Below are 15,232 nucleotides of genomic sequence, written 5' to 3'. Positions count from 1 at the left end.
ACCATACAACACTGATAATACATAGTCCAGTCTCAGAGAGAGAAGAACATCACCACCTTAGAATACTGATAATACATTAACAATCGAACCCTTCAGATGGAGAACCATGTTTTGAATTGTTTGTGGACCACAAATACATTTGAGGTTGCAAAGTCAATCCAAATTACCTTTAAAAATCAGCCAAAAGTACTAACGTCTGTCTTTAACTATGAATGCACAGGAACATTCAGGAACTTACTAGTGTTAGTAATAATAGGTGAAAACTTGGTTTTAAAAATGACCCTAGTGTACCCTCGCTCACCTGATTGATTCAGAGATGCATCAATACCACTTTTTCACTGCTGATACGGATTCCAAAACCTCAAGTATTATCTGATACTGAGCAGCAATACAATTACTATTTTTACTAAAAACTTAGACCCTTGGTTTCAGATCATTGCACAAAAATTTCGAGTAAAGATATAATACATAGGGCTGCATTAGTTACCTCCCGACAGGAGGAGCATGTTCAGTGCTAGACTAACACTCCCAAAATGCAGCACTGAACGGCACAGGAAGTCCTTCATTCCGACAGCCATCTTTCGTTGTAACAATGACAATAAAGATCATTCTATTCTATCTTCTATCAGACTTTACAATGAATCACTGTGCCTCACTGCATCACTGAGCACAGAGTGACAGTTACCATCTTCCTGGACTTTTAAAACAACATTGTCTGTGACAATATTACACTTACAGTACACTTAATGTAGATCTCTGTATTTTTGGCTGTATATTTATATTAGAATGTACATACATTACATTGGAAATGTGAATCCCGGACCGTATTTTATTTTATTATTTTATTCTTAGGCAATTTTTTGTTATTCTTATTCGCGATTTGTTTTGTCTACATAAAGGTTTATTGTGAGCGATTTGTAGTGCCAAATTTCCCTATGGATGATCAAAGTATTTCTATTCTATTTATTTCCTGAAAAAGCACTCTGGTAAGTACGAAATGTAAAGAGGAGCTTTTGCCTTATTGCACGTGGTAAACAAATTTTAGTTAATCAACAAATCGATTAGTCGACAAAGTCATTCACTATTAACAGTTGATGACAGCCCTACATTTTCTCCATTACAGAAAATCAAATTATTATTATTTCTGTGTCAAGTTCTATGATATCTGTCATGTGACTCTACTATCGCTACTGGGTTTTAGTATTTGGGAACATTTCCAGACACCAATTATCATCTAGTAATAGTATCCAGATCAACACCAGTACTGTGTCAGTGTCAGTGCTGCCCTCCTGACAACACCAGTGTCTCTGCTGCCCTCCTGACAACACCAGTACCAGTGTCAGTGCTGCCCTCCTGACAACACCAGTACCAGTGTCAGTGCTGCCCTCCTGACAACACCAGTACCAGTGTCAGTGCTGCCCTCCTGACAACACCAGTACCTGTGTCAGTGCTGCCCTCCTGACAACACCAGTACCAGTGTCAGTGCTGCCCTCCTGACAACACCAGTACCAGTGTCAGTGCTGCCCTCCTCACCACACCAGTACCTGTGTCAGTGCTGCCCTCCTGACAACACCAGTGTCTCTGCTGCCCTCCTGACAACACCAGTACCTGTGTCAGTGCTGCCTTCCTGACAACACCAGTACCTGTGTCAGTGCTGCCCTCCTGACAACACCAGTACCTGTGTCAGTGCTGCCCTCCTGACAACACCAGTACCTGTGTCTGTGCTGCCCTCCTGACAACACCAGTACCTGTGTCAGTGCTGCCCTCCTGACAACACCAGTACCTGTGTCAGTGCTGCCCTCCTGACAACACCAGTACCAGCGTTTCCGTTAGCCGGTAATTACCGGTATTTGACCGGCAAAATATGTTGAAGTCCGAATATTTAAATCTCTCCGGTCTTAATGTCCGGTGAAAATAATTCCTCTAAGCACAATTTTATTATTTGAATTGTATTAAAATCGGCTAAAATTAAATAGCCTATGCGATGAACGAAACAATAATTCCATTTTCAGTTTAATTGTTGCTTCACTCTGATAGGATGGCGCCGCTCAGATGTGAAACTTATTTTTCTTTTTTTTTTGAGCCTGCACGCTCTGGCCACCATAACGACAAACAGGTATACGAGGAAGAGAGAGAGATGGCGAAACAAGCTAAGCTTAGTAAATATTTCATGAAACCAAGCACAAGCAGGTCTAATAATGACAACGAAGATGAGTCTTCTGAACTTGAAGTCACAGAGACCGCTGACGCTGATGCCGTGGTGGCTCCCGCGGAAAAGAAACAAAAATGTCGAGCGTACTTTTACTATTAATTTATTGATTGAACCACAAAGAGCATCCCCAGTCTGCTGCTACCGTTGCGAGCCTCGCCTGTTCCAATGGGGATCTATTAAAGTCGAACCAGCAACTAAAGTCGCTGTTCTCGCAGCCGTCGCAGGTACAAAACGGATAGGCACAACGAGAGACGGGGTGAGTGAGTGTTGACATTTTTAATCATATGCAACTGTTGGTTGACTGCCGTGTCACATAGTAATGCATATTATTGATTATAACTAAATGTAGGCTATAACCTATAATGAAATTAACAAATGCGTTACACGCATGTGGCTCGTCCTCTCTGCATGTGGCGACGAGCTAGCAAACGAGGCAATGTGATGATCAACTACAGTTTGCTGTGTGTGAAGTTGAACATTATGATATGTGTGACGTGTCTGATACAACGAGGTGAAGCGATGTCTACTCGAGATTCATTTGGGGGTGCGTGTGACAGAGCTGCTGCAGCGCAAGCCTGCGGGGCGGGAGCTTGATGCTGGTAGCGTATCGCACTAACTTGAGAGGCGAGAGATAGTAATTTGATTCTGCAAATCAATTTCTCATTCTTCGCTTGATGTAATTATAATACACATGTCCAATTATAACGGAATTCGTTAGCTCATAAAAATGTGATTATAATAGACTGCTGTTTAAAACTCTGACCGGAATATCTCGAATATGTCCGGTGATAGAAATATTGCAGGACACCCAGACCGGCACGAATATGTTCTAACGGAAACGCTGACCAGTACCTGTGTCAGTGCTGCCCTCCTGACAACACCAGTACCTGTGTCAGTGCTGCCCTCCTGACAACACCAGTACCTGTGTCAGTGCTGCCCTCCTGACAACACCAGTACCTGTGTCAGTGCTGCCCTCCTGACAACACCAGTACCTGTGTCAGTGCTGCCCTCCTGACAACACCAGTACCAGTGTCAGTGCTGCCCTCCTGACAACACCAGTACCTGTGTCAGTGCTGCCCTCCTGACAACACCAGTACCAGTGTCAGTGCTTCCTGGCAATCTTCAAACACAAAGTAATGAAGGGAGCAAAAGGAATGAATTAATTCATTCATCCGAGAGGAACTCACACAAATGACAACCTGCCATAGTATGTGAGGTATCCACTGCTCTTTAAAAGATGCCCTCCAGATGCATTTTACACACTTTTAATATTTATTAACAATTTATATAAATGTTTTTTCCACCAAACTGTGAAGCGACTGAAAATGACTATACATCTATACACCATACATCTCTCTCTACACCTTTACCCTCATTGAGATGCAAGGATCTATGAATATGCAAATTGCCAACAAGCACCCATTGATATTTACCAGGAATTCCAAGTCAGCAGCTTAAATCTTTTTCAAGACATTGTCAATACCTGCTCAGCGTTCTGTGTAGCTGAAGGTAAAGGTGTCAAGCAGCTACCACACATTGGACCATGATTCCACCCATTAGTGACATCACACATGCAACTCAGATTCCAGGGAAGTACAGAGAAGCTCTCCCTCTCCAGAAAACTGATCTGGTGACAAATTCTGCACAAATAACAATCTGCATCGCCATGCCTCCACGAGGAGGTCAAACGAACCATAATTAACCATTAAAAACTAGCCCAAAACTGCACAGACCTACAGTACTACCTGTAGGAGTCCAACAAAACCTCCCAGCCAGATTGTCTGAGTGAGTGTGAGTGACAACAATTAGCCATCCATGCGTCCAACAAATGTCCCTGCCAGATCATCCGTGAGTGAGTGACTGAGTGACTGAGTGAGTGAGTGAGTGAGTGACCACAATTTGCGTGAGGTGAGGGGATCTTTAGATCATTATTTTTGTCCTTTTTTGTATTTCTGCTCCATTAGGCAAGACAGTGAAGAGAAGGAAGAAAGACTTGGAGATAACAGTTAAGAGAAATAAGAACAAATCTTGAGAGAGAGAGAGAGAGAGAGAGATAGAGAGAGAGAGAGAGAGAGAGAGAGAGAGAGAGAGAATGACAAGAGTGTATGAGAAAGAAGAAAGAGAATATGACAACAGTGCATGAGAAAGAAGAAAGACTTGAGGAGATGACAACACGTGAAGAGAAATAAGAACAAATCGAGACAGAGAGGATGACAACAGTCGGTGCATGAAAAAGAAAGACTTGAAAGAGAGATGACAACACAGTGCATGAGAAAGAAGAACGACTTGAGAGATGACAACACAGGGCATGAGAAAGAAGAACGACTTGAGAGATGACAACACAGGGCATGAGAAAGAAGAATGACTTGAGAGAGAGAGGAGATGACAACACAGGGCATGAGAAAGAAGAACGACTTGAGAGATGACAACACAGGGCATGAGAAAGAAGAACGACTTGAGAGATGACAACAAGTTACACAGGGCATGAGAAAGAAGAACGACTTGAGAGAGAGAGAGAGAGAGAGAGATGACAACACATGGCATGAAAAAGAAGAACGACTTGAGAGAGAGAGATGACAACACAGGGCATGAGAAAGAAGAACGACTTGAGAGAGAGAGAGATGACAACACAGGGCATGAGAAAGAAGAACGACTTGAGAGAGAGAGAGATGACAACACAGGGCATGAGAAAGAAGAACGACTTGAGAGAGAGATGACAACACAGGGCATGAGAAAGAAGAACGACTTGAGAGAGAGAGAGAGATGACAACACAGGGCATGAGAAAGAAGAATGACCTGAGAGAGAGATGACAACACAGGGCATGAGAAAGAAGAACAACTTGAGAGAGAGAGAGAGATGACAACACAGGGCATGAAAAAGAAGAACGACTTGAGAGAGAGAGGAGATGACAACACAGGGCATGAGAAAGAAGAACGACTTGAGAGAGAGAGAGATGACAACACAGGGCATGACTGAGAAAGAAGAACGACTTGAGAGAGAGAGGAGATGACAACACAGGGCATGAGTTGAATCTGAAGCCATGATGACACCAAACATCCAGGCCAACCCTCTGAGCCGCTGGGTCACCCCCCCCCCCCCCCCCACTTCATCATTGTTCTTAACTATACCATATGGACAAACCATTACACAGTGTTGTCAACACCAGATATAATCGTCGTCATCCCCTGGGGGCTCTATTTACAGCTCATCCTTCCCCCCAGATAGACGCTCTGCTGTACCTCTTGCTCCAGCAGCTGTGATCCTACTGTGGCATTAGAGACAATAAAAAGACCTCAGAAACTTTAATAAAGGACAGGGTCATAATGGAGCATCCTCGCCGGCCGCGTCCTCGCTGCCTCTACCTTTCATTTCCTGCATCGTCCTACTTTGTCTTGAGTTCCCAGACTCCCTGCTCAATTACTGTGACCTCCCATGAGAGACAGAGAGAGAGTGAGAGAGAGAGACACAAAGAGAGAGAGACTCCATCTGTCTCAGCTCCTCCCTCTCCCCTGGAACTGCAGAGCAGCCGTGTTGAGATTCAATATAAAAAAAGTTATAGGGAGGTAAATATTATAGGGAAAGTGCCAGAGTTCAAAGTACTTGAACTACAGTTTGGGCTAATTATAGGCCCCGCTTGAATCACGGCAAACAGTAAGCCTAATGGCAACGTGTTCACCAAATGGAAGGGGGAAAAGCAGAGACACCAGTTGACAAACCCTGAGACTACTAACTAAGAAATTATTTAGTTGAGGACAGAACTGGAGAGACAAGAGGAAGAGAAGACATCCCTGGAGAGAAAAGAGGAAGAGAAGACAGCCAGCCCTGGAGAGACAAGAGAAAGAGAAGACAGCCCTGGAGAGACAAGAGAAAGAGAAGACAGCCCTGGAGAGACAAGAGAAAGAGAAGACAGCCCTGGAGAGACAAGATAAAGAGAAGACAGCCCTGGAGAGACAAGAGTGAGAAAGAGGATGGGTGGAGGATAATGCTGCACACAATCAATTTGATCACAATTGCAATGTCAGCCTGTGCAATTATTAAGCACAAAAAAGGCTAAAAAGTGTGATTTAATTAAATAAACGTGTGTGTAAATAAGTGTGTGAACTAGGGGTGGGGGAAAAATCGATACGTAGTAGTATCGCGATACTTTGCGTGGCGATACTGTATCGATACAGGGACGCCAAGTATCGATATTTAATTATTCATTAAAAAAATTAATTAATTTTTTTTTGTATAAGGAAGTTGCATTGTTCATTTCAATACCTGTAATATTACAGTAGTCCACACACACACATGTGCATTCAGTTAAATTGGAATATGACTAATACAAACAGTTCAGTTTGTCAGGTACATGCAACACAGATTACAGTGTTTACATTTGTCTGCTTGAGAAAATACCATGTTCTGCAATAAAAAATATTGAAGTGAGATGAACAGACTGAACTGAACTTTATTTTATTAGATAAAACATGTCGACAGTTTTACTTTGCAGTTGAAGAAAGGTAATAAATTAAATTTGATCAAAAAATGTAAATTAAAGAAATTCCGCAATACTCAGTGTATCGCGATATATTTAGTATCGCGATACTATCGTATCGTGACGCAAGTATCGCGATAGTATCGTATCGTGAGGTCTCTGGCGATTCCCACCCCTAGTGTGAACGTGACAACCTGTACTCTGTTTGTGTGGAGTCTGCTAACCTTATGCCCATAAAGAGAGATCAGTCTCTGTTCAGGCAGTGAAGTGTGTGTATGGCCATGTGACTACTAGGACCACAGAATCAGACCAGCACTGATTTTGACGAGCCAAACTAAACAACAAAGCACAATTACAGATACGTTTGCCAGTGTTATGCCATACGATAAGACCTCACAGAAACTTAAAGAAATCACTGACTCCATAACAAACTACTTGGCAAGAGACATGGTGCCTATATACAGTCAGACCATGAATATTTGAACATCAACACAATTTTCATAATGTTGGCTCTGTACACCACCACAATGGATTTGATTTGAAAGTGCATGCTTTAATTTGAAGGTATTTATATCCAAATTAGGTGAAGGTGTAGGAATTACATGAATCTATGAGCCTCCCCCTTTTTAAGGGACCAAAAATAATTGGACAATTGTATGCTCAGCTGTTCCATGGCTAGGTGTGTTGGAATCTGTTGCCGTCAACTCTCAATATGAGGTCCAAAGAGCGGTCACCATCAGTGAAGCCATAATAGAGCCGTCACCATCAGTGAAGCAAGCCACCATTAGGCTGAACAATCAAAACAAACCCATCAGAGAGACAGCAAAAACATTAGGTGTAGTCAAATCAACTGTTATAGTACATTCTCAAAAAGAAAGAACACTCCGGTGAGCTCAGCAACACCAAAAGACCCAGAAGACCACGGAAAACAACTGTGAACATAATCGATATAAAAATTTTAATAATTTCTTTTTTTAAGATTTGCTAGCTTTTATGTTCTTTTACAATGTAGCGCTTTGGGATTTGCTCCACAACTATAAAGCGCCCAACAAATCAAATATATTATAATTTATTATTATTGTATTATTAAAGCTAGTGCTCTGGTCATGCATCCACTCAACTCATAGAAAATACAGCATCAGGCTATTCTAAAAGTATTGATACTAATACTGATACTAATTAAAAAGAGTATTGAACCATTTTTAACAGCTGGGTATCAACATACCTTTCTAGTATCTGTATCATGCAACACTAGTAAATACATTTATTTTGACATTCTGATTTAAGAACTTTCTAAATAAAAGTAAATGTATCTGACTGCTTGTTGATGAGAAAGTAGCCATGTGCAGTAATAAAGAATCGTGGACAGCTGAATCGTAATCTAATCAAATCGTGAGGCCAGTGAAGATTCACAGCTCTAATCAATACGCCCACTCGCTCACTGTGTGAATACTGCGGACAACGTCTTGATCGGCTTGTGTTCGGACATAGGGGCGGGTTGTAATTACGCAGACTTAAGTCTAGAGCTGGGAGGGTAAACTCTGTGTGGAATAATTTGCATGTTTGCTTTTGGACATGCACACCCCTCCGATTTATGTGCATTTAAGACCAGGAGTAAGCCTGTTCAAAAGGGGTAGTCTCTGGCCTGAAAGAGGCATTGGATGCATCGGACCTGTGTGAGTGTCAGGTCGCTATAACAACAGAAAACGGTAGTAATATCTTTAAGGTGGTGCAGCTTAATGACAAAGGTTCCACTGTTAGCCATAGACTTCACCTTGCCATTGGTAAGTAAGGTAATTTGATCCATTTTATTATCTATCTACACTACTTTGCCTATCTGCCATGTGGATACGTTTCTAAATTGAGTTGAGAAATACACATTTCAAAACTATCAGTAATATCTGCCTTTTCCTTGATAACCAAGCAAGTAGACTCATGACACCATTTATTTATTATATGGCAATTTGAATATTGTCCACAATAATCGCAATCACACTTTCCCCAAATCGTGTAGCACTAATGGAGGAGGGGGATTTTGAGTACTTCAGTGTTCAGGCTCACACAGAACCTTGATTGTGTGGCCTGCTCAGCTGTTGTCACACGTGTTTGTTGGGGGTACGTTACACCTCTCATGCCACACACACACGCATGAACACACACACACACACGCACACACACCTCCTCAGCTGGGACAACACACACACCTCCTCAGCTGGGAAAACAGGCTAGAGAAATAGAGTCACTGAGCTACAACCATTAAAAAAGAATTGCGTTTTTAACAGCTATTGAGATCCATTTGTTTGCCAACATTCATGGAATGGAATCAAACTTCCAAGACTAAATTGATGATATAATTGTCCTAAAATACTAGAGCAAGAAATCATGGAATTGTCATGAATTGACATCATAGAATGAAGACAACAAATAACCTGGAATACCATGACTTAACCGGAGTTATTAAAATAGGGTCAAACAAGGAAGGTGTCCCCCAGGGGTCCTCGAGGGGGTTCCAGGGATCCCCACCAGAGAATAATGCTAAAGTAACAGTTTAGTAATTTCACTTCACATTCACATTTTGTGTAGCAGCTAACGTTAACCCTTTGATATCTTGTTGGAATAGCCGCATGACCAGCTCTCTGTAGTTGGTCTTGTTGGTCACAATAATCCCGCCCCCAGACAGAGATACGCGGCTCTTGGTTCTAGACCAAGTGTTGGTGCCGCTCTAGAGCCAGTTTTCCTGGCCAATATTAGCCCGTTCTTCGGGCGGTTTAAACGCAAATAACTGGTTCGAGATTAGGCACCAGCTTCGATCCGGCCCTCGAACTGTCTTGGTGGAAAAGGGGTATCTGATGGGGATCTCTGGGGCTAGATCTAATCGGTTGGGGGTTACCTGGGCCTAGATCTAATGGGATGGGGGTCCGGGGCCTAATGTGTATCAATTTGACACAAAGAAGGTTTGAGAGCCACTGTCACACATATTTGTACTAAATGGACCAAAGCGGTATCCTCCTCCATGGACAGCTCACCAAGCTGACAAGATGCCTGGGATCTCTATGGGTGCTGTGCATGGGGTGATCATAGACGTGAATGATGATCTCTATGGGTGCTGTGCATGGGGTGATTATAGACGTGAATGATGATCTCTATGGGTGCTGTGCATGGGGTGATTATAGACGTGAATGATGATCTCTATGGGTGCTGTGCATGGGGTGATCATAGACGTGAATGATGATCTCTATGGGTGCTGTGCATGGGGTGATTATAGACGTGAATGATGATCTCTATGGGTGCTGTGCATGGGGTGATTATAGACGTGAATGATGATCTCTATGGGTGCTGTGCATGGGGACCCATGATGGGGTGATTATAGATGTGAATGATGATTGCATTCTATGATGATTTGCACCTTACCTTAAAGTTTTGTACCTCATTGTCTGCATTTGTACCTCACCGTTTACTCATTTTTACTCACTGTACTTAGATTGTACTTAGGCTGTACTTTAGAGTGTATATTGTATTGTATATTCCTCTTTTACTTACTTTTTTACTGTATGAAGCACACTCTCAGGGGCTCATACAGAACCAAGCATTTCACCATAAAGTACATGTATTTTATTGTGATAAATAATAAACAAACTTGAAACTTGAACTTTAACTATGGGTGCTCTGCATGGGGTGATTATAGACGTGAATGATTAACATTCCAGAGGAGGCTTTTATAGGAGTATATACACTCTACTCTAGGGAGATTACAGACCCTGGAATTATTAAGAAGATGGGTCAGTGTAGTCATAGAAACGTTCGAAAATGGCTTTCCATTAAAACTGGGAGACACATTCAATTGTAAGAAGTAGTGCCGTCTCCCAGTGCGTCCAATAACTTCTGTGAAAACATTGGGTCTGTGATTCATCCTCTTAAACACATTTATGGTGTATGTGTATCACCTCGCGCACGGCCAAATCATTCATGGTAATGCGCCAGACTCACAGACAGGCCTTCAAAGTATGTCATGTTTAAATGAACAATGCCAAGCCACTTGTTTAATTTCTTTACAAATAGCTTTGTTACAAGGATAATGATCTAGCCAAGCAGTTTCAAGCATATAGGTGCATGACAATCTTTTTAGAATAATTAAGAATGACGCTCCTCGCCTCCTCCTCTTATTAATCTTCCATGAGTAGATACTACATGTGGTGGTGGTGAAGTTAATTGTGGTTGTGAAGTTAATTTGCCAGCCTACACTGAAATAGATTAGTCTTTGTTTTGTTGATAATACAGATTCTACACAGGAAATCCCGCCTCATTGTCCTCGAGCCCAATCATTACCTCCACGGCGTCTGTGGTACTTGGCACATAGTTAAAAGTTTTCAGGAGGTGTGCGGCATGTCAGAGAGCATTCTCTATGGCCTCTGCGGCAGAAGTACAAGTTAAGCTTTATAATTCAACTGACAACTGGCGGGTATTAAAGACATGGATGAAGCCCATCCATGAGTAAAAGATCACCACAAAAACAACTCTCAGTCTAGGACTAGTCTTAATCCATTCATTTGCCACAGAATTCACCATATTCAGATTGGCAGATTAAAAGACGAAATATAATTTTACAAATCACCTTCTTCTTGATTTCGTTCCAAGGGCTACATAAAGACCAGAGATATTCCAACAACTGTTTGCCCTTGAATGTGGAGAGTGGACAAAGGAAAAATGGACAAGGCCGCGATTCACGTGGTGAAAAGATAACAGACGCGATTTGTCAACGACTGGTGCTGCCGGGCAGGAAAGAGAGCTGGGAAGAGACTGAGTGGTGACGAGAGGGGAGAAAAAAGGAAAACGACCGAACACATGTGTGGGGGTTAGGCCGGTCATAAAAGTGTGTGGGCAGTACACTCAAACAGCCCACGCCACACATGTCCATTTGTCTGACCGCAAATACCACAGCTCTTGGTATTACCACAGTGAGGGGGTGACAGCACACTGACAAATGCACCGGAACAACACGCACTCACAAGGAGACAGGAAAATAAAGGCAATATAGAAGAAAGAGGGAGAGAAGGGAAAGAAAGATACTAGAACAGAAATGCAATTCCAGGGTCTTGTTGCAGTGGGAGGAATTACAGAATATCCTGGCTTCAGCACCCGGACAATACTACTCTACAGATGATTAAATTATGTGTGGAACTCCCAAAGTGCATAATAGGTCAGACGATGCTGTTATGAGCAATAGAAGTGAAGTCAAACTAACCACGACACACTGATACAAGGCAGAAAGGAAGCACATCATAACATCTTCAGTAACTAGGCTACTTCAAGAGGAATCATCAAAACACCACGACTTGTTCCACTGACATCCAAACAATAGCCTGGGCCAGTTCCATGACGCAGTCTAGACCCAAACCGCCATAAATCCTCCTGGCTTGTGGAGCAGAGGGGAAAAGACGAACGCTTGAATGCTCCTGCTGCACATCACCCCTCAACACCTGAGGCGAGAGCTGCGGGCCGAATCAGGTCTTACATCTGGAGGTCTAACCACTGTTTGGAGATGCTATCTGGACAAGAGTGTGTTCAGAACAGAGCATGAGGGAGGACTACCTGAGGTCAGACAGGCCAAGCCACTGAACCTGGGAGGAAGGTGTAGTGTGAACAGCCTGGGCTGAACAACCCCCCACCTTCAGGAGGTTCTCAAAAGCTTCAAAGGGCCGTTTGATGCTGCTTTGTCCATATAGTTGAATTGAAGGAAGTTAGGAGTGAAGTCTTTGTTCTTGCAATTTCAAAACACCTACTAGTTTAAGAAAGCTGACATTTTTGGATAACTGGTCAATTCGTCAACTAGTTTGTTGGTTGACGCGAGACTTTTAGTTGATTACTCTTTTGTATGTAGGGTTTGTTTACGCTGTACGAGTTATTTCTTGGATTGTCATCACAATAATATTCACAAATATGCTTTGGCCTTTAATTAGCATATGATTTAAAGAGGTCCCTCTTGCATGATTGCATTAATTTGCAGAATGGTGTAAATAAAACACCATTTTATTTACGTTGATTAGTGGGGTGGAGGTTCCCTGTACCTTGTGTGTGCAGAGCTCTGAAGTTTTAGAGTGTTATTGAAAGCTCTTGATCACCGTCATCCACTTTCCTGGGGAGCGTTCCAGGGCTATTTGCACTATTAAATCATTTGGTTGTGCAATCCTTGGCACATGGAGGCCAGCACAGAGTCTTCCATTACAAATCAATTACTCCGTTGATGATATCTAAGACTGTGTACCCTGGATTTCTTAGAATTTCATTAATGGTTCGTTCAGGCAAATCCACTCGGCTCACTATTGCTTCGAGTAGTTGAGATCCTACGCTAACTTGGAAGTAATGGAAAATACACCCGCTACAGTCTGCGGACCACAAGAAGGAATTTCAAATCCATGTCTACAGTATCTCTTAACCTCATTATATGTGGAAGACGTAAACAAGATGGAGGTCAGGGAACAGAGCAGATTAGATGCCCTCTCCTCATAAACAACGGGCCGTGGCCGGGAATCAGATTTCCTTGTATTCTCTCCTCCCTCTCTTTTTTTCCACTGCTTTCCTCTGCAGCGAGCCAGTGTGTCTGGCCTCCCTCACCCTCTCCTCCTGCTCTCTCCTTCTCCCCCTCCTCCAATTTCCAGAGCCCAGGAACAACCGAGGCCTCACACAGATATACCTCATCCGTTTGTTTTTTTTTTACCTGCAAGTCCCCCCCTGTATTATCAAGGTCTTTGTAGAGTACATCTCCCGTTCCTTATCTGTTCCATCTTTCTCTTGACAAACAAACTTTAGAAACAACGGCACCCACAGAAAACAACCTCCTTAAAACTTCTTACCTTCCAAGTAACAGCTGGAGGAGGACGACATGCCTTTCTTAGACTTACACCCCACCAATTTCAGGCAAATCTCCAACATTTTCATTTGCCTTCCTTCACTTCCCACTTGAAAACTTGTGTCCCTTTTTCAAAGCCAACGTCCCTCCAATGTTTCCCTTCTGTAAACACTCGGCAGGAAAATGATATAATATTGTATGAAAAGACAAAGAACCAACGTAAAATACAAATGGAAGCGTAAAAAGAAAAAAATGCCGTCTTCTTTTCAGCGGTTCTTCCAGCTGTTGCGACCCCCTTTTCTTCCAAACAGAGAAGTGAACTCCGCTCTGTCCCGCAAAGTCTAAAAACGTTCTCCTGCGAGCGGCTCCATCTTTTTTTCTTCTTCTCCTCTCTGGGTTGTTAGCTCCGCTTCAAGAGGATGCAGAAAATGACCCGAAAGCGCGCCCGTTCAGTCCAAAAGCGTGTTGGACATGCAGATGTGTCAGTTGAGTGGGCAGTGGGGCTGTCCGAACGGTGCCATTCCCTCTCTCCTGTCCCCTGTGTTAATGTGTGTGTCCGAAGCACAGGGACTGGCTCGTGCTACAAGCTGCCAACAAAGGGCCTCTTTCAGGCTCTGCCTGCTGTACTGGATGACATCAGCATGCTGGGCCCTCCCACCTCGTCCAGCAAGCACACACAAGAGAGGAAGAGAGAACTAACACACACACACACACACACACACACACACACACACACACCAACTAGAATACAAACGAAAGCACGCCAAACCTCTTGGCAACAAAAGCGACAGAAGCTTTCCAAAGACCAAACTCTAAATAAAGTTAAGACTGAAGTATAAGAGCTGATTTTTCCCCCTGCTTGTCCTTCTGTTGGGAGTCACAAGGCAATTTCTCAAGAAGCCCCTCCTCCCGAGTTTTCAAACACCCCTTCCCCCTTTTCTCTCAGTCCTGTGTCTCTCTCTCTCTCTCTCTCTCTCTGCCCTGCTCTTTCCTCATGTCTCTCTCTCCACTCTGAAATGTTTACAGGTTACAGAATGGGTTCTGGAAGTGAGACTGACGTGTAGTTGAAGCTCTGAGGGCAGAGCTGATAACAGGGAGAAAAGTATACCCTCCCTGTGTCTCCCTACTTGGCTCTGCTCTCTGGACTTCAAACACTGTTGCATCAAGGCGCTGTGGGCTACTTCAACAGGAACTGCAGTGACTGTGAAAATCAAATATGTTTCAACAAAATGAAGACATTTCTGTTGAGATCAAACATGCAGGGCCATGTGCTTTTGGAGAGAAGCCGTTGTTTGGCCATTTCTGGAAGGAACACAGAATCCTTGGCAGGAGTCGGGCGCTCTTGCGACATGACCCTCCTCTATACCCCTCTCCTGTCTTCTCTCGGTTGTCTCCGAGTATGGTTCTGCTCCCGTCTTCTCTCAGTTGTCTCCGAGTATGGTTCTGCTCCTGTCTTCTCTCAGCTGTCTCTGAGTATGGTTCTGCTCCTGTCTTCTCTCAGCTGTCTCCGAGTATGGTTCTGCTCCCGTCTTCTCTCAGCTGTGAGTATGGTTCTGCTCCTGTCTTCTCTCAGCCGTCTCCGAGTATTGTTCTGCGTACGATGGGATGAGACGTCTGCAGCTAATGCGTTGAGCCCATCAACAGAGGTCCAGACTTCAGAATGCCAGAGTCACAAGATCAAGGTCTCTCAAGCAGAAC

At 43.3% G+C, this 15,232-nt stretch overlaps 1 protein-coding gene across 2 annotated transcripts in view; it reads right to left on the bottom strand.

The window, feature by feature from the left end:
• abl1 (c-abl oncogene 1, non-receptor tyrosine kinase) overlaps window positions 1-15,232 on the bottom strand; it is a 158,968-nt gene that overhangs the window by 20,678 nt on the left and 123,058 nt on the right. Inside the window, exon 1 of one of the 2 annotated variants that reach the window (XM_084325434.1) lies at window positions 13,539-14,159. The exons of the other annotated variant lie outside the window; for it this stretch is intronic. Coding sequence (XP_084181560.1) covers window positions 13,539-13,623 — 85 coding nt within the window. The 5' untranslated portion in view covers window positions 13,624-14,159. Of the gene's footprint in view, window positions 1-13,538; window positions 14,160-15,232 lie in introns of those variants that run through there. 2 annotated transcript variants of the gene reach the window in all.

Source organism: Notolepis coatsorum, assembly GCF_963971535.1.
Source record: "Notolepis coatsorum genome assembly, chromosome: 11".
Lineage (NCBI taxonomy): Eukaryota > Metazoa > Chordata > Actinopteri > Aulopiformes > Paralepididae > Notolepis > Notolepis coatsorum.
This window is presented reverse-complemented; position numbering and strand designations above follow the sequence as displayed.